Source organism: Grammomys surdaster, unplaced genomic scaffold, assembly GCF_004785775.1.
Source record: "Grammomys surdaster isolate TR1022 unplaced genomic scaffold, NIH_TR_1.0 126039, whole genome shotgun sequence".
Classification (NCBI taxonomy): domain Eukaryota; kingdom Metazoa; phylum Chordata; class Mammalia; order Rodentia; family Muridae; genus Grammomys; species Grammomys surdaster.
In genome coordinates this window covers 2,302,774-2,323,684 of record NW_021620852.1, presented here as the reverse complement: position 1 = coordinate 2,323,684, position 20,911 = coordinate 2,302,774, and the positions used below count along the sequence as shown (strand labels likewise).

Here is a 20,911-nt window from a genome sequence, read left to right as displayed (position 1 = left end):
TTGCAACTAGAAAATCATAATTGACTTTCAAAAACAAACTGTTGTATCCAAAAGGTAAAAGCATGATGTCTTACCACAACCTCATCAAAGGCGGGGGGTGGGGGGTGGGGGGGGACGGGGACTCAGCTGCTGTGGTTACTTACAGCATTCGGGAGTTTCTGCCTCAATGGAATTTGTGGAAATCAGTTTGTAGTAATTAGCAAAATATTTGTCCAGTTGCAGAGACCACCCATTGTTGTCTCCTGAAAAGAAAAAACAGATAGCGAGGAAGTTAAAAAAGAAAACTAAGCCAATATATTTTGCTATCTAGTCAAACATAGTTCCTCTAAGATAAGGCAGTGAATCTCGAAGGTAGTTTGTTAATTATCATCAAGGACTTTCCTACAGGTGTACATTTCTGTACCCGGTCGGAGGCCTGGGGTGGTCCCAATCTCCATGTTTACCAAGCGCTGTAGTAGCTTCCTGTAAGCCCTATTTACCACACTCGAGCTGGTGATGGTTGGATATGCTGTAAGATTCATTCTCCCCGTTGTTTTATGTTTCCCTAAACCACTTTCATTAACTGAAACTGATTCTCGGAATGTATAGACATATCGTCTTTATTCATTTAAACTGGTTTTGGAGAAGTATAGACATGGCTGTGGTGGTTTGACTGAGAACAGCTCCCAACCATTAGTCTCTAGTTGGTTTAGGAAAGATTAGGAGGTGCGGCCTTGTTGGAGTGGGTATGGCCTCATTCGCGTAGGTGTGGCCATGTTGGAGTAGGTGTGGCCTTGTTAGAGGAAAAGTGTCACTGGGGGTGGTCCTTGAGGTTTCGAAAGCCCACATCTGGTCCAGTATCTCTTTATCTTTGCCTGCTGCCTTCAAATCAGAATGTAAAGTCCTTAGCACCATGCCTATCTGCTTCCTACAATGATGATCATAACTAATTCTATGAAACTGTATGCAATCTCCCAATGCTTTCTTTTGTAAGGGTCGCCTTGGTCATACTGTCTCTTCATAATATTAGCAAACCAAGATGGGTAGGATGATTATGATTAACACACAAAGCAGTAGGTGGGAGAGGTGTCTCAATTGGAAAAGTGCTTGGTGTACAAATATGAGGACCTGAGTTTAGTTTCCAGAATCTACATTTAAAAAAATGAACAAATAAAACCAAAATTAAACAAAACACACGTGGGTATGGGGGCATGTTCTTGTGATTCCAGGGTTGTGGAAGCGAAGACAGGAAAGCTGACTACAAGGAAGAGAGCTGACTCAAGAGAAAGATTACTGCAGGCGCAGAGCTGGAGAAAGCGGCCACTGGAGTCTTTTGGAGCCCAGACTGTTCCATCAAGAGCTCCAGAGGCTGGACACAGGACTGTGTGATTTGGTTTGGAATTTGGCCTGTTGATCTTTGATCCTGCTCTGACCTGATCTTTTCTTGCATGCAACTTCTCTGTTGGAATGGGAGCAGTTGTTTTGTGCCATTGTATATTAGAAGTCATCTGTAACTTCTAGACACTCACAGTTGAAGCATTGGCTCTAGCATCGGAAGACTTTGGACTTTTAAATGATGTTGAAACTATTAAAGCCTGTATAGACTTTTGAAGTTGGAATGGACTCATTCTGTTTGATGAGATGGCCGTGAGCGTACAGGGACAAAGAATAGACAGCCATTGCCTAATGGGTATAGTTAGGTGTCAAACTGATAAGGTGTAAACTTGTGATGGTTTATACTGTCAACTTGACAGAACTCTTGGTCACTAAAGACACAAGCTTCTGGACATATTTGTGAGGGATTATTGGATTGGATTAGCTGAGATGGGAGGGCCCCCGTTAGATGTTTTCAGAACTACTACAGAACTAGGTTAGGGATCCAGACTGAATAAAAAGAAAGTAAACTGAGTATGCTAATTTATCACCCTTTGTGTCCCCTTTTTCTTCAGCATTGAGGACGGAATCTATTCCTGCACATGAGGTGAATGTTCTAGCAGTCTCAACTCTGTGCGTCTTGATTGGATAGAAGTCTCTGGCCACTGGGATTCCCCTTCTGTAATGTACCCTTGAGGTACATGCCAAAAATAAACCTGTGCTCCGTTAGTTGCACTTGCCAGGCATTTTATTGAAGCAACAAGACCTTGCCCATCCTCTCACTGAGTCCTCTGAAGCTGTGATAGGTAAAGCAACCTTGGTATATGAACAAGCAGACTTGGGTAGAGGACTAGCCTAGTGTGTGTGTGTGTGTGTGTGTGTGTGTGTGTGTGTGTGGTGTCCGTCAGGTTTTGAGGCCTGCGGCACTAGCATTTCCCCTTTCCTAGGCTTGGCAATTTATTGACTCCTTAGCAAACATTTAATCGATTCTTTTAATTAACACAGAAACATTTAGGAATTGAAGTTTAAATTTATTACTATTAGACCTGAGGAAAGTATTGAAAATTACAAAGTGTTACCAAAATTTTTCAAAATAAATTTATTTTCAGAGTAGCATTATGGGGTGTTATTAAGTATTTATGAATAATGTGGAAATAGGTGACTCACTGGTCTCTGGTGATGTTGAAGGCCTGTTGTTTCCTCCTCTTTTTCCTTCCTCCTCCCAAATTCCCCCCTCACCTTCTTCTTCTGCCTCTTCCTCTTTTCTTTCTCCTTTTGATGTGATATTATAGATCAACCCAGGGACTCATACACTCTCTAGGCTAGTGCCTACCTTGTTCTTACAACCATGGTTGCTTTTCCTGTCACAGCTGCACAGGACTTAGTGAGAGGATGACCAAATCTTTGGAGGGTCTGCAGACCTGACCTTTCAGTCTGCAGGGCCTTGTGAAACTGTGGTCCTAGGCAGCTGTAGCTCACCTGGTCAGATACTCCCATTCAGAAGCAGTGTGGGGGTGGGGCTGAGGGGAAGCAGGTGACAAGGCAGCTCTCTGGAACATGGGGCTGTTTAGTAGGTGACATTTCCTGAGAGTGATAGGCATGCCAGTGACTGACACGATGTTATTTGCAGTACTTCTTTAGCAGGTCCTATATTTAACTCAGCTTTTTAACAAGTGAACTATTTTAAGTTGTCACACTTTTACTATACACTGTGGAGTGACTTGGCATCATGGGTTTGGTGCCCTTTCCTGGTTATTCGTTTCTCATGACTACCCTCTTGCCCTTCTTCTGTTTTAAGGAATGTGGTGTATGTGATTATCTTAGTTTCTTTACTGTTGCTGTGTGATAAAATATGCCAATGAAGGCAAATTAATGAGAGAGCTTATTTTAGCTCCTAGGTTACAGTCCATGGCTTTTGGGGGAAGTCATAGCCACACAGGAGCTTGGACAGCCTGTCACACTGCACTGAATTAGTTCATGCTGCTACCTCTCAGTTTTCTTTTGATGCCTTTACAAGACCCAGAATACTTTGCTGAGGGAATGGTGTCATTCCTCAGTTAATCTAGTCTAATAACCCACTATGGTCATGCCCAGAGGCCTGTTTATCAGACAGTTCTAGATTTTGTCCTGGTGACAATTAACATGGGCCATCACTGTGGCCTTTGTTGAAGCAATTGTATCAAACAAGTTCTAATGCTGTAGTTACTTAAGTCTTGTTGCCTGCTGGCTCTTTCTTCTTTCTTTTTTGTTACAAAATGACCTCAGTGGGGCTTTTGCTGGGGCACCATCTTAGACCAGGTGGTTGCAGGGCAAGGGTGGATTCACAGATAATATTGACCCTATAGCAGATGTTACTGAAATATATGTGTTCCCATAAAACCCACTGAATGCTGTCTGCCTCATAATAGGTATGAAAAAAAATCTTAAATATTTAACACTCTTGTCATATTTTTTTATGGAGCCATGGAGTCGAGGGACCCTTCAACAGGGGACAGGTTGAGTGTAGAGCTGGCCATTAGGGAAGGGATGGCAATACCATCTATTATTGTAGAGGTGACCATGAGTGGTTGTGTTCACGGATGTTAGAGATGGGGAAGCCTGCAGTCTGAGTAGTGGTGGAAGAACTGGATATAGATGGGCTGCTCATGAAGCACAGGGATCATTGAGGTACAGTAGTTAACCATGGTGTTGGTGGCCTCTGTGTTCATTTTGCTGAGGATTCTTCCCCGTCAGCATGAGTGACTGCCATGCTGGTGACCTTCCCAAAGATGACATCACTAGGCAGCATGCACCATTATGGAGGGGAATCCCTGCACATCTGCTGTTCACTGTAACCTTCTCCCTGTCATTTCCTGTGACTGCTAAAGCTGAGCTGCTGTAATGATAAATCCATAAGCTCACGGTAAAGAGTTGTGGCTTTAAGCCAACTGCCATGTCTGGGACAGTGTCCTTGACACACTGAGTGGACACGTGAGGTTGGAATGGAGCCACTCCGATTCTTTCTCGCTCTCATTCTTCTTTTTACTCTTTTCCATCTTCCTCTCCCCCATCACACACACATCCAGAGATCAGTGGGCAAGGCAGGAAAAGGTGACCGTGAAGCCAGAACAGCTGCAAGGAATTTTTGATTAGCAGAAACAGAACAAACTTGCTTATTCTTCTTGAGGTCAGGACATGGATTTTGTAGAAAATTTCTCCCTAAATAGTAAAATATTCACAGAAACAAGCCTCTTGGTAATTTTTTTTTTTTTTTACCTTCTTTCTGCTTGCCAAGACATTTTCTCATTCCTAGCCTTTACTTCCTCCCAGCAGAAGGCGGGCACACAGAACACCAGACATGTGGCCAGAATTGCAAAGTTGGAGTTAGCATTTTTAAGAGAACAGCTTTTTAGTATTATGTGTTTCTATATTTTAACTCATATATGCTTGATATTTTAAGGATACACAGTTTTTCATACATTAGTAGCTATCTCAGGAATTTAATTCTCTGCTTTTTTGGGAGGAGATTTAGGGTAATCTACAGAGTACTTTATATTGAAAAAGAGTTTGGGGGATACTCATGAACGGAAGGAGTACTTAGATATATACCAGTGAAAGAAAACCCTGTCTTCTTTGCTAATAGAACTTGGAAATCAAGACACTCACAAGAACATAGACTCCTATGTTATGGTTCTTATCTATTTTGTCAGTTTGGGGCCTGGGACTCGGCATTTTCTGTATCCTGGCTGAGTTTTAGGTCATGCCCTTGGGAACAATTTGATATTATTGTATTTTCAAAATGAGCCAACACTTTGATAGTGATTGTTTTTGAGAATAGTAGTCTTCTCACAGGGACTAAGAGCCTGATGGGGAAATAAACCTTCTTGTCTGCATCACAGTCCAACAGAGGAAAAGGAAACCTCAACGTTACTAAAACTTAGTTCTCCTTGAAGTTTGTAAACGCTTCTACTGAAAGAAGGGTAGTAAAAAATAAAAACCAAAAATCAACCAAGCAAGCAACAACAACAACAAAACCCAAACAAACAAGCAATGACCTGCTCCAATAAGTCTAAATGCAGTAAACAGGAAGCAAGCACTCAAGGCTCCACCTCCAATAAGAGTGAATCACACAAAATCCCAGACAAAGAATTAAAAAGAATGAGAATGAGTTGCACAAAGAAATGGAAGAGGAACAAACTCTTGAGTGCATTCCAAGAGGATACAATCATTTTAATGACAAAAGGAAGTCAGCATAGGATACAAAAGTAGAATTCAAATAAGAGATAGGAACACTAAAGAAAAACTAACCTGAAACACTGAAGAATTATATGAGCCAGGTGGAAAAAACTCAGTAGAAAAACCTCATCAGAGCTGGAGAGATGGCTCAGTGGTTAAGTGTGTGTGTGTGTTACTCTTCCAGAGAACCTGAGTTTGATTTCTAGTCAGGTGGTAGAATCACTGGTAAATCAAGTTCTTAGGGATCCAATCTTTAGAACATTATGAAAAGAGAAGGTCTTAGAATCATGAACATAGAAGAATGATAAGAATTTATTGCAAAAGGCATTAGAAAATAGTTTCAATAAAATTACAGCAGAAAATTCCCCAAATCTAGGGAAACAATGCACATCCAGGTACAAAAGGCACTGAGGACACCAACGAAACAATTTCAGAAAAGAATTTTCCCATATCATATTAGGTGAAGGATTAAATATCCAGAATAAAGAAACAATATGGAAAACTTGTAAGAGGAGAACACAGAGCACATATAAAGATAGGTCCATCCCAATAGTAGTAGATTTCTCAAACAAAATGAAGCAAAACAAACTAAACCTTTAAAGTAAAAAGGACTTTAAATGATGTTATTTTGAGCTGTAAAACACAAAAGCCAACACAGACTATTATACCCAGAAAAACTGGCTTTCGCAATTGAATACAAAAGAAAAAGTTGGCCACTAATGATAGTCTGCTATACTCATAGATTGGTGCCTAACCCAATTGTCATCAGAGAGGCTTTGTCCAGCAACTGATGGGACCAGATGAAGAGATCCACAGACAAATGCTAGGTGGAGGCAAGGGAACCCAGAGAGATCAAGGAAAACATGAGAACATGGCCCACAGAGTCTACTAAGCAGGGCTCATAGGAGCTCCAAGAGACTGAAATGATAAACATGGACCCTGTATGGCTCTGAGCTAGGCCCTCTACATATACCTTACAGTGTGTAGCTTTGTGTTCTTGAGGGACTCTCAACATTGGGAATGGGGATGTCTCTGACTCGTTTTTCTGTGCCTGAGAACCTTTTCCTCCTACTGGTGGCCTCTTTATGAGGGTTTGTACCTAGTTATTAGGGTTTGTGACTAGTTATTAGGGTTTGTGACTAGTTATTAGGGTTTGTGCCTAGTCTTACTGTATTTTGTTATCTCATATTCAGTTGATATTCCTGGGAGGCATGCTCTTTTTGTTTTTGTGTTTTTAAGGAAAATGGAGGAGGAGTCGATTTTGGGGTAAGGGGAATGGGTTAGGAGGGACTGGGAGGAGTGGATAGAAAGGAAACGATTGTACGTTAATACCAGAATCATGATCAATATCACTTCCTCTCCTTTGTTTTTAACATTAAAAAAGACAAACCACCAACTTTAGTGTAGTATCCTGAAATGAGAACTGACTTCTGCTCACACCGCTGGGCATAGCTGTCCTGTGAGAGCAACATAAGAACCTTATTTAAAAAGCTATGGAATATTTAGTGTTTCTGAATTTTAAATGCAGGATAAATTAGCATTAAGAGTCCTTGAATATACTTCCGTTTTCTAATCCTATTAAAAAAAATATATCATCTCCATCACACCCCAAAACAGACTCTGTTTATCTAGTTCTCATAAATTAGTAAATGCCAAGCCAGCATCAGACATACATTCTGTGGTGTTAAAAGTTTTTCTTCTCTAAATTCCTTGCTCTCTACCCCTTTCCTGTTTTAGGGAGCTAGACTTTCACACTTGTATTATCTGAAAAAAGATGATACAGAAGTTCAAAGGTTCACAGAGGAATTAAATTCCTGGAACTTTATTTTCAAATGCTTAAGTCTGACCTTTGACAATGAGTTTGCAAGCATATTAAAGGGAAGCATTGGACTTTTCTGGTCATAAAGTAGATGACAAACCTGGGCCAGAAAAGGACAGTTTAAGGGTCTTCCACATCTGGGATCATATTTTCCACACTGGATTCTGAAACAGGGTGGCCTGGGATCATTGGATAATTGTTGCAGAGTCTGGCTTGACACTGGAGCAGCAGAGTAGAAATGGCTACAATGGCTGAGGCAGCTGAGCGTGAACCACAAAAGTTCTCTATGGGTACAGTTATCTCAGGAACAGTAAACTGTTTCCCTTCATCTCCGGAGGGCTAAGGATGTAAGCAAAGGAGATGGGTGAGTGTGATGGTGTCTGTGACAGGCTAGTGGCTATTCAGAGGTGTTTATGGCAGAAGACCAAATTGATTCTTGCATGTCTCAGGGGGTTCTGTGGTTTCACATGATGACAGCCAGTTAGATCTCCGTCCCTCCATCCCTGTGGACCCCTTATAGTATCCTGGCACCACAGAGATTCAAGGGCTCCTCTGGAATCCCAGTAGAAGGGAAATGGATGAGGCTTTTAAGTGGTTTCTTTCTCTTGGAAGGGTGGAAGCTGGTAATAGCAACAACCTTTGCACAGAGAAAGGTTTGCATGAATAAAGATTGTTATTCATTTGGAAATGTGAGCTGACATTCCCAGTTCATGCACAGTACAGGGCTTCAATTTCCCCTCTTGAAAGGTGCTGGAACAGTTCCTCTCTCAAAGGTCGTCAGGAGGATTAAATGAGGCAAACAAAATACATACTTAGACTAGTATTTTATATTTAGTAACTATAGTAAAAACATCAATTCATTCTGGCCATTTTAAATTTGGAGGTATATCTAATTTCTCATATATTACTTTTCTAGGAAGAAACTTAAAAAAATACTTTTCTTTAAAAAAATTTAAGCCAAACAGTTGGGATGGGACGAAACAGTGTTATCAAGGGGCTTATGTAATCTTTCTACATTTTCATTTTCTTTATTTATAGAATGGATATATTCCAATATATCTAATTACAGCAAGGATAAAATGAAAGGAATCATATGAAGGACTTATATTGTGTCTGGCACACACAAGTACTCAGACATAGAAGATAATTTAGTAATACTTCTTATTAAAGAAAATCAAATACTGCCAAGAGAGTAAGAAAAATCATAAGAAAACTATTTAAATATGTGCTTTCCAGTACATAGGGATATTGGCAAATAGAATGTGTTATTAACAATTGATGTGTGGAGGGAGGCACAAAGGAGAAGCAGTTAATGTAAAATCTGGAAAGAGGTCCAAGTGTTGACTATCTCTCAAAGCACCCAAAGGCCTGGCCCTAAGAGTGGTGCTAATGGGATCTTTATGTGGTGGAGCCTAGTTGGAAGTCTACAGATCCTTGGGCATGTAGCCCTGGAGAGGGCTGTCATCCCTTTCTTTTTGTGTTTTACTTTCTGGACATGAAGTGAATAATTGTACTTTGCTATGTGCTTCTGCCTGGTCCATCAGTCACGGACTGGACCAGAACTCATGGGCTGGGCTGGGCCCAACTGGTATGTAAGCCATTTGTGAGCCAAAGTAAACTTCTCTTACTAATGAATTTTCTTAGGATCTGGTTATAGGGTCAAGAAGCTGACACACAACTGCAATAGAAATTCCATAAGCAATCATTCCCGTCTTTGCTGAGAGCTTCCCCAGGGAAGCACTGTACAGTTTTCTCTCTGCTGCCACAGCTGACTCCTGGTTACTGATGACTTCTTGTTTCACTTTTGTGTGTATGCCTGTGAGCAGAAAGGCAGAGAATTCACAACTGATCTCACAAAAGTCTGTGGTACTACATACTAATTTTTGTGTGAATGAGCCCAGTAATGTTATGCTACTAACCTTTCTGGCTGGGGACAGCTGGCTACCCAGGGCCCAGACAGTTCTCAGAGAGAACAAAGAACACAGCTGTGAGAGAGGCTCATGACCATCTAATAATGAAAAACAGATTTTATCCAATTACATATGAAACAACCAGTCTGGAGCCAAAGTAGCTCATCTATTTGGTCCATAGACACAGGGGACAACTTTCTCTGCTCGAAACATCCAAGTCTAGGTACAGGGAGATCAGAGACATCCAAGGACCATTTGGCAGGCCATGTGGAGTCCTTTGAAGTTATCCAACCTTAGCCTGTTCAGTTTGCTTTTCTTTTCCAATGGAGCTCTTACCAAAGACTCTGGTCTAAGGTCTTCCCTTTCTTCTGTCTTTCCTGTAATCACCTTGATGCCTTTCCTGGGTGCTCTGTGTGGGGACCTCTGTCTCTCGTCTCTATGAGTGTAAGGAATATTCTTCCCTATTCCTCCTATCTTGTGCCTCCCTCATGGCTACATATGATTAATCATCCCATAAAACAATATAGAGTATCCAGAGAAATGTTTTTCAAGTATAGGGCAATTGTGCATGAAGAGAACTTATCTTCAGGGAGTTTATGGCATGGACAGTAAGGTATAAGGTTGACTCATAGTGTCTAGAATCCAGATTGTGTTCATCTGGACTGGGACTCAGTTCTATAGAAGGACTACCTTTTTCTATTTTTTATTTTGTGTCCCCTACCTTGACTGCTGTAACAAATTCCTGCAGTCTGGTGACTTGAAACAATAGAAATGTATTATCTCATGGTTTTAGAGGCCAGCATCTAAACTCAAAATGTCAGCAGTGTTACTCATGCTCCCAGGGTTCTAGATCTTCTCTTGTCCCTTTGGGCTATTGCTTATTTCTAGTGTGCTGGCAAAACTCTAGCCTTTGCCTCTTTATGTCCATGGCCACTACACCTCTGTAGTCATTTTCTCTTTCTTGCAAGGAGACTCTCATTGGCTTTGGGGTCTATCCTAATGATTAAATATGAGCATGATCTTGATCCTTATCTTTATTGTCTTTTTAGAGACTCTACTTCTGAATAAGGTCACATTCTTAGGTTCCAGGAGGACACATAATTTTATTGGATACCGGCTCACTATTGTACACCATTCCAAATATATTGGAAGATGTTTCATCCCACTTCTTCTATGACTTACAGAAATGCTAGTGTGGAAACAGACCAAACTGTCTTAATTCCCTTTCAGTGGATGACTGAATGACTGCAGAGGTGTAGACAAGGTAAGGGATGTTCAGTGAACAAATCTAGCAAGGACAGGCATGATGATTTTGGTCTAGAGAAGAACTCTCCATTGTAGAGTGAGCAGCCAACATTGGAATAAGATGGTGTAGTTGAAGTGGGAGGGAGGTGCTTTGTGTATTGGCTCAGCTTATTGGAAATTCAGAGCTCTTTCAAGTGGAAATCTAGTTGTGGTAAATTGATCATATATGTACATACATACAAACATACATACATATATGAGATCTGACACACACAGCCACACACACACAGAGCTACCACTGAGTTTTAACTCCAGCCCTTACTCAGGAATTTGACGCTATTTTAACTTTACACATTTACTACTGAGTTGGCACTCGATTTGAAATGAACATAACGTGATTTCTGCATGAGAACTGTCAACATTTTGTAACAAATTCCCTTGGTGTTTACCCAGGCATGCCCTCCCAAATGTCTGATTGTTCTGTCTCAGAAATAGAAAGATTTCTTTGCAACTGACACACCAAATTCCTGCTTTGATGACTTTGGAGTTTTGCTTGGCTTGTACTCAGAATGTGTTTATGAAAAGTCTCAGGAGAGATGAAAACTGTATTAGTGACACATGATAAAAAGCACAGAAGCTATATGGGAACTATGTTAAATATATGAACTTGGAGAAGTATGTTTTTCTATCTAAATAACTACACATGTCTAATTGTAATCAGACATCAATTATACAATTAGACAATAATTGTCTAATCCATCTATGTAACTTACATATGAAATCTCTATATTCCTCAAATTTTTAGAAAAATGTGATTTTTTCCCATCTTTAACCCCAACTGAAAGGTCATAAATGTATTTTTTCACTTGAATCATGGATTAATGGTTTAATGGTTGAATGGTTTAATACTATCTTAATGATTTTGTATCAGGTATTTTGTTCTTCAGACGTGGTTATTGTGTTTGTTACTCTTCTTATTGTTGGGATGAAATTCCTGATAAAAATAACTTAAAGAAGTGAGAGCACATTTTGTCTCACAGTTCAAAGGAATGAATCATGGCTTGGGAGTCATGGCAGAAAATTAAGGGCATTGGTCACCTTGCATCTATGGTGAGAACACAGACAAAGATGAATGCTGGTGCTTACTTTGCTTTCTCCATTTTATCCAGTTTGGGACCCCAGCCTATGTTATGGCATCCACACAGTTGAGGTGGATCGTCCTACCTCAATTAACTCAGTCTAGAAACTACCTCACAGACATGCCTAGAAACTGCCCTCTTTGGTGATACTAGACTCTTTCAGATTGAGAATCAGGGTTAACCACTGCAAATCTATCTCTTGTAAGCTTGACGCCAAATATATCAATTTGAAGCCACTCCTAATTTTTGTACCCATAGGCTCATGACCATCTAATAATGACAAAATACATCAAGTTCAATTACAAAAGTCCCCCACAGTTTTTTTTTTAAAAGTTCAAACACAGTTTAAAAGTCCAAAATCTAAGTCCTGTCTAAGACTCAAGACAATTTCTTAACTATGACCTCCTATTATAAAAATAAACAACAATGCACACCTTTAAGACACAGTGGTGCAGACTAAACGTTTCCATTTTAACAGGGAAGAATGGGGACATAGAAAGGGGAGGGCAAACCAAATCAGACCAAAACCCAGGAGGGAGAACATCAAATCCTGCAGCTTACTGTTTGGCAACTAGGACTTTTGACCAAATCATCTGGACTCCAAAGGGGTTTGTTAGTCCTGTTGTTCCAGCTCTGCCACCTGTAGCATACATAGTCTTTCTTGTGCTGTCTCTGTTCTCTGCCTGAAGCTTTCCTCGGTGGCACCTCTGACATCTTGGAGTCTCCACTGCAATGTAGGCTTTACCTTTCCAGCTTCGTGCAACTGTTTTTCAGAGTCTCCTTACAGGGACTCTAACCCTAGCGCATGTTGGATGGCTCGATCCACTTTTAAGGATCTTGCTGCAAGCCTACATGACTCCCTCACTCTTGCATCTTTCATGCCTACAAAATCAGTACCACACAGATGCTGCTGCCAAGTTCTGCTGCCAGCTCCAGGTGTACTCTGACTTCCTTCAATTACGGCTGTAGCCACAGCTGTGTGCTGCTGACTCTGAGGTAATTCTTCTTTAGGGGATTACTTTGGAGCAAAGAACTAAGCATTCTTAGTTTATGCTCTCTCCTTCCAAATTAATTTGTGTTTTACAAGTTAGAGGCTTTACTGGGTAGGATCTTGTCCGGGGCACCTTTCCTGCTGTTCCATTGCAGAACATGATGTTTATCTTTTATGGTGCTAATCAATTTATATACTAAAATGCAGCAGCTACACTTTGTCCACAGCCTCAAATGTGCTGACATTCCTTTCCTTGTGGGATTCAGTTTCCATGTCTTTCTTCTCTCTTTCCCTGTAGATCTGAGCAAGGGAGTGAGAAGTAGTCATGCCACAGCCTCATCTGATCCTTTGCTCACCAAAAAGTCCATTACGTGAGTTCAGTAGAACTCCTAGTTTTTTATCACCTTGCTCTACAGATGATGATGAAGTTCTGCTGTCCTTCCTGAATGTTCCAGACCACTCTGACATGGGCAGAGAGTAACAGCACATACCTGGACATCTTAGAGGCTTGATTAGAGTTGAGATTGGGACACAGGAAGAATGAAGGGAGCATCTCTTCCAAAATGACTTCTAGCCTTGTCCTTTTGAAAACTTCAGGAGCTGGGTCTCCATTGTTTGCCTTTCCCTTGGCATTTTGGTCTCTCAGCCTCCCATCAGAATGGCCCCTTAAGCTCTGCTCACAGTGATCCAGGACTTCCTAATCCTGCACCTGCAAACTCTTCTGAATTCCTCCCACAGCACAGTTTTAAAAGCCTATAAACCATGGGTCAGGTTAGTCACAGCAAAGATGCCACTTTCTGGCACCTAGTTTCTGTACTAGTTACTTAAAATTATGTGTATGTGTGTGGGCCCAGAAGGAAAAGCAAATTTCCTGAAGCTGGAATTACAGGCAGTTGGCCTCCTGGTGTAGGTGTTAGGATCAAACTCTGGTCTTCTGGAAGAGCAGCAAGTGCTCTTAATTGCTAAGCCAATCTCTCTAGAGCCTGTATTAGTTGTCTTTAACGTTCATTGCTATGTCAAAACAAAAGTGATTAAAGAAGGACTTCTTTTGGCTCACAACTTGAGGGTGCAGTCCAACTTGGTGTGGCAGGAATTGGCAGCAGGAGTCTGAGCAGCTGGTCATATTGTAGTTATGCTTAGGGAAGAGAAAGTGGCACGTGCACACAGCTCATTTCCCCCTTATTCAGTTGGAGCTTCAGACATGGAAAGATGCTTTATATGTTTAGGATGGGTGATCTCACCTCAGTTAACTCCGTCTAGAAACCCCCTCACAGATGTTCCCAGAGATTTGTCTACTAGATCATTCTGGATCCTGTCAACACATTTCTAGTCAGTCATTACCACTACAGACCATACTGGATCCCAACTCTGCCTGTGCCTCCTGAATACTGGGAAAAATGTTGTCTTCTACTAAAAAAGGATATTTTATTTGACGATATACTTTAAATTGCCAATGATCATTTTAAAAGTTACCTGTGTATTCATCTCATTTATATAGTCTAATACATTTTATTTTACACAGTTAGAAATATATCTAATATGGCTTCGGCAAATATGCATGAAGTTTATATATTCTGAAAAGACCAAATTTCTGGTTTAATTTAATTAGCATTAGCAAGAATTTAAATATGGATGTCTTAAAAATGAGCAACCCTGGGAGCATAAATTATCCAGATATCCGAAAAAGAAGAAGAAAAAGAGAGAAAAGAAAAAGCCACAGCTGGCCAAGGAAATTAGAACAACGGGAGACAGAAATAACTCAAGTTCCTAGTTTTTATCACCTGACTCTACAGATGGTGATGAAATCCTACTGCTCTTCATGAGCATTCCAGCCTACTTAAGCCCGAACAGACAACAACAGCACATACTTGGACATCTTAGAGGTTTGATCAAAGTTAACATTGTAATATGCTAGAGGGTAGCATTCTCATGTGTGAAACTTGGGGGTGGGGCAAATGCTTTGTATTTATCTTTATGCTAAACATCTTCCATATAGCACCATCTCATTTAATTTTCCTCTCTCTCTCTCTCTCTCTCTCTCTCTCTCTCTCTCTCTGTTCTACCCTTGGAGGGAGTCAGATCCTCTGGAACTAGAGTTAGAGATATTTCCGAGTCACCTGCCGTGGGTACTGGGAACTGAACTTGGGTCCTCTGCAAGAGTAGTAGGTGCTCTTAACTACTAAGCCATGACTTTAGCCTTCATTTAATTCCTTTGGCAACCTGTGGCCAGGTACTCTTTTATTGTCATTTTCTAAAAGAAGAGAAGAAGAGTCATTCACCACCCTTCATATCACCACGGAACTAGAAATCTTGGAGGCTGAGCCAGCTGTGTGGAATGCCTTATAATGTTTGAGTTGCTGCCTGGTGAGTCTGAGAAAAGCACCAGACTAAGGGTTATTACCACAAGGACTGTGATTTATTATTCTTTTTTAATATGGTGCTTTTAAGGTTACCACCAAAATAGGAGTTTCCTTTATGCTGTTTTTACTGGTGAATTTGAGACAGCCACCAAGCTTCTGCTTTCCGGAACCATTCCACTTGATGAGACTTTACCTAGGACTGTGCCCAAATAATAAACAGGTGCAGATGGAAGTGGTTGGCAGCCTGCAGACCACTCTTACATTTTAATCTTTAAGAACTGTGCAATATTCAGTTACTTTAGCAAATGCTGTTATTTTAAATGTTTGCCACTCTCTAACTAAAAGGGAAGAGTTAGGCCGGAGAGATGGCTCAGTGGTTAAGAGCACTGACTGCTCTTCCAGAGGTCCCAAGTTCAATTCCCAGCAACCACACAGTGGCTCCCAACCATGTGTAATCTGTAATGGGATCTGATGCCCTCTTCTTGTGTGCATGAAGACAGAGTACTCATATAAAAAATAAATAAATTTTTGCTGGGCAGTGGTGGCGCACGCATGCCTTTAATCTCAGCACTCAGGAGGCAGAGGCAGATAGATTTCTGAGTTCGAGGCCAGCCTGGTCTACAGAGTGAGTTCCAGGATAGCCAGGGATATACAGAGAAACCCTGTCTTGGAAAACAAAACAAAACAAACAAACAAAGAAAAAAAAAAAGGAAGAGTAGCCCTCACTCATCAGTTTAAGTGTCTCCCACTGTAGAGCGAGTGTTCCAAACTGAGTTCTGAAAATTCAACTAGGGGAAGATACTGAAACAAAACCAAATCAGACCAAACTGTAAAAGCCTGAGGCTGGAGGGTGTGGTTCCATAGCTGAATGCTTGCCCAAATCAGACCTTCAGTTCCATCCACTTGGCACAGTAATTAAACAGAGGGCAATTGTCACAAAGTAAGAGGAAGTGCAGCTTGGTATTTGGCACCTTAGCCCAGGTAAGAGGCTCAGCCAGAGGAGGCTTAGGAAGTGAAGGTGAAGAAGCTGTTAATGCTCTATAGACTTGGCTATTGCCCCGGGGATTCCCACATGTGGAAGTGGGGTGCTTTATAAAAACTTAACATCCAGAGCAGCAACCCTCCCATAGGCTCATCAATTACACGGTGCTTCCAATGTTAGCGTTGTAGGTACATTCCTGGTATCTAAAAATAGTACCATATTTTCTCACAAGTGAGAATACTCTTAACTTGTGTATTGATGAACAGATTAGTTTCGCAGCTTCTGGGTTGGTATCAATTTGTTTTGACAAATTTGTACTTTAAACTTTCAGAAATTTGAACAGAAATCTCAACTGGTATATTCCTAAATATTCTACTTGGTGAACAGCCTCACTTGTTGGCCTTGTAAGGCCGTGGGGCAGGCCATGGCTGGGCCAGGGAAGTTCCATTTACCTACATTTGTTTTCAGGAATTTTCACATTTCCTCCCTAGCTGTACTGAATAGAATAACAGTATCTAACATGCTGTGAGTCCTGGTCGTATCCCTGCCACTTTCCCAATCTTTTATACTTAATCTCCCCAAAGTCTCACAGTTGAGGTACAATCATTTGAAAAAAATAAAAAAAAAATGAGAAAACCAAGAAGGTACACAGAAGTTTGCATATAAAACTTCTCAAAAGTTTGCATATAAAAAAAAGTTTGTGTAATTGGTTAATTTGATGCCCAGGTTCAATCTCTGGAGAACATATTCTCCATTTTGACACCATTGTGCCTCGAAGACACAAACTCTGCAGACTTCTTGGCTTGAAAACCTTGGTTGTGCCGAGTAATTCCTTTTCTGAAATATTGGGGCTAACACTAAAAAACCCACGGGCATTGGATATGACATCTCATCACTGTAATAACAGACCCAGGGAAGCAGAGGCAGGAGGATTGTGTTGCCGCCTTAGAGGTCAGCCTGAGTTTCTTAGTGAGCTCCAGACCAGCCTGGGTTTTAAGGTGGACCTTACTTCAAAACAACAAACAGACAGAGTAGATACTGAGGCAGATCAACTGTTTGTCAACATGTACTCTGAATTCAAGTCTCCTTCTGGTTAGAGCAGCCAGGCCTTGCTGGCTGCGACTCAGCTCCTCACTCACCACAGTTGTCCTCATCAGCTTGGTTCCCACAGTCGTCCACACCATTGCAGTGAAGCAGCTGAGGCAGGCACTTGCTGATGTTCCCACAAGGGAAGGAGCCAAGGGGACAACTGACATCCTGTGCACTTCCAAGGGCGACTGGGGCAGGAGGGAGAGAAATATGACAGTTGGAAAGGGTAATGTAGCATTGGAAAGGATAATACTAATGCAGCTCCCAAGGTAGGCCTGTCACTGCTCCCACACGTTGTTCCCTCGTCTGGTTAGTGTAGAAACCTGGCATTGGCATCACCAGGGCTATAGCTGCTTTCCAGCGTCCCTGCCTCACTAGGAAGCTCTTACCAACTTCCTTTCCTAGGATTCTCTTACCAACCCCTATTCCTTTGTCCACTGTCCTCATCCTTCTGAGTGCCAAAGTGGTGAGGATTGAACCTATGACCTATTGCATGCTAGGCAAGCATTCTACCACTAAACTTTGTTTCCAGCTTCCAACTCTGGGAAGGTTTTCTTAGCTCCCCTTTTAATTAAAGTTTGCTCATACTTTAACTCCAGTTCTATCCTTCTCTTCTATAGAAAACTTTCAGTTGGTTTTTTGTTTGTTTGTTTTTCTTTTGTATGATAGTTTGCATATGCTAAGTCCAGAGAGTGGCACTATTAGAAGGTGTGGCCTTGTTGAAGTAGGTGTGTCATTGTGGGTGTGGGCTTTAAGACCCTCATCCTAGCTGCCTGGAAGACAGTATTCTGCTAGCAGCCTTCAGATGAAGATGTAGAACTCTCAGCTCCTTCTGTACTATGTCTGCCTGGATGCTGCCATATTCCTGCCATGATGATAGACCAACCTTTGAACCTGTAAGCCAGCCCAAATTAAATGTTGTATTTATAAGAGCTGCCTTGTCACCGTGTCTCTTCACAGCAGTAAAACCCTAACTAAGACATTTTGTTTTGTTAAATCAAGAATTTACTGTATTTTTCCTGTGGACTCAGAATCAAGGCTGCTTTAGTTTGAGGGCACTGAGAAGCATGTGCCACCTGCTCAGTTTTATAATGGACGTTCCTAAGTGTGAGTCCCTGGCAAGACTGTGCCAGGGCATGGCTAACTCTCTGCTGCCATCCTGGCACCCCCGAAGAAACCTGGCGGAGGAGTCATCACTCCTCTGTCATACACTGCTCTGTGAATAGTGTTCTCACTTGGGAAGTTATCTTCAAATTAATCAGCTCATCATGTCCCCCAGGTATCGACTAAACCGCATTAGAAGCTAAGGATTGTGTATCCCAGAACAGAGATATCAAAAGCACATTTGTGTTGACATTGATTTTTAATAACTTCTTAATTAAACTTTAAAAATTGAACTTTAAAGATCAAGATTAAAAATTAAAATAAACTTCTTTGACAACAAATTGTCAATATCCAGCCCTAGCAACTGCTTAAAGTTTTAGCTAGATGAACATGGTTGTCTGTTCATGCTGCTGTTTTGAATATTCTGAGTCACTTGCTTTGGTGACTACTCTGTTTTTATAATCTTTTTGTTGTTGACAGTACCAGGGTTAAGCCCAGGGCCTCTGGAATACTGAACATACACTCTGCTGCTGAGACAAATTCCCAGCTTACATCTTATCTCTTAAATTTAAATTTATATTCATGAGGCAGATGCTCACAACTAGCCATTGAACTGATCATGAGGTTCTCAATGGAGGAGTTAGAGTGAGGACTGAAGGAGCTGAAAGGGTTTGTGGCACCATGAGGAGAGCAACAATACCAACCAACCACAGCTCCCAGGGTTCTAACCACCAGCCTGGGAGCACTTAGGGAGGGATCCAGGGCTTCAGCTAAATATGTAAGAGTGGAGGGCCCTGCCGGGCACAGGTGGAAGATGAGATCCTTGACCTCATGAAGGCTGGACGCCCCAGGGGGTGGGAATTTTGAGGGTGGGGAAGTGGGAGTGGGGGGGGTAGGTGGGGCTTACATCCATGGAGAAGAAGGAGGAGGGGTAAGGGGATGGGGGGTTCCCGGGTGGGTGGAGGATGGGGTAAGGGGACAAAATATGAATTGTAAATAAAATATCCAATAAAAAAAAGAAAAAAGAAAAGTATTGGGAAGATTAGGTAACAACTGGAAAAAAATTTATATTCATTAGCGAATATAGATTTTCAATGACAGTGCCATGAAATTAGCCTATTTCCTTAACATTATGATTCAATAGATACATTAGAAGCCTTAGATATTATGTTATAATTAGAATATAATTAATTTTTTATTAGATTAATGCTAACTAAGAATTCTAAATTGTCAAACTGACAGAGAACTTGCAAATTTAGGATAAAAATCTTTTTATTTCCCTGAACTATCTAAGTGTGAAGTGCTCACCTGACATTACCAGTCGACACTCTGATATATATTCCCTACAAGCAGAGACATTCTCCCACGGCATGACTCAACCGTCAAAATCAGATTAACACTGATTTACCATTCCCCAAGAATCTTCGGCTTCTGTTCAAGCTGTGGCTCCCAAATATCTGTTAAGCAAAGGGGTTTAATTTGGACTTGTCCCTTGAGATAATTTATGACTTTAGTTTTATCTCGAACCACTTTCATTGATTTGAAAAATCATTATTGTGAATGTGTGTATCTAATGAGTGGGCATGGGTACCACAGAACATGTGTGAAGGCCAGCAGACAACTCTGTGGACTCACTAAGTAGGTTCCAGGAACTCATCTGGTGACAAGTACCTTAACCTACTGAGTCGGCTCACTGCCTTTCTCCTCTCAAAATTCACCATGTCTGCCCATGTTAACAACCTCAAGCTGTCTTTGATCCTCTCAAGCCTCAGCAGAACCCACTGGGTTTGGAGGACTTCCACGCTTTCGGACACTGAATAATATTTAGAATCATCTATTTTCCTTGCTGTATCTCTGTAATCCACCATGTCTCTGAGTTCTGGCTTCTCCCAGGTTTGGATCATATTTAGAAGACAACACAAAGACTCTGGGTGTACAAATTGCTACTGTGATGTCTCTGTTCCCAGTGTCCTCAGCAGGTGGATTGGGACTGTGTGGTTATTAAGACCTGTGGACACAGACACCTGCATTTACGTATCAGTACATCTCTCAGTAATGAACTATGAGCACCTCCCCTGTCCGTCCCCACCCCCATGAAGTACCATAAGACTAAGTTTACTTTTCTCCTCCTAAGTTCCTCTCTCCACTTTTCTAACAGTGAGGAACCTGTTTTCTATTACATCAATATAATTATCCTGACAACTTTCCTCCTCTCTGATATATAAAAATGCAAATAATCATTATCGTTAGAAATAGATTTCCTGTGGTAGAAATGAGATGGTGAGATACATTAATTATTGTCCCATGTTACTGATTGATTTGGTATGCTTTTATTCCAGCATTTTTATTGACTAAGCACACCTCCCCCCGTACCCCAGTCTCCTGAATTACCACTGGTTCTCTTATTAGTAAAGGTCTCCAAGACATTTTGATTTTATATCTGTATGACTCATTTTTTTAAATCTCTCAATTCCTCCGATTCTTGTTAAATTATCCTTTAACAGGTGTGGGGATTTACTTGGAGTTCCAAAGTTGATATTTTGAGCTGAAGACATTTGAGGCGCAGCAGATGGAGAGAGATATGCCTTCTCAGAGCTCATTTATCTAATAGCAGAAATTTCTGGGAACTAAAGCTGGGGTTAACTCTTTCTTTGGGGTCAGTCTACTTCCAGGAGAGAGGACAAAGGTAAACCTCCCATTAAGT

The 20,911-nt window shown here is 41.2% G+C and overlaps 1 protein-coding gene across 1 annotated transcript in view; it reads right to left on the bottom strand.

Moving 5' to 3' along the window:
• The window catches only part of Rxfp1 (relaxin family peptide receptor 1), a 70,622-nt gene extending 51,043 nt beyond the window's left edge, over positions 1-19,579 (bottom strand). Inside the window, exons 1-3 of the mRNA XM_028754901.1 lie at positions 19,516-19,579; positions 17,154-17,291; positions 144-242 (exon numbers count right to left, since the gene is read on the bottom strand). Coding sequence (XP_028610734.1) covers positions 144-242; positions 17,154-17,291; positions 19,516-19,579 — 301 coding nt within the window. The remainder of the gene's footprint in view (positions 1-143; positions 243-17,153; positions 17,292-19,515) is intronic.
• Positions 19,580-20,911: the final 1,332 nt, after the last annotated feature.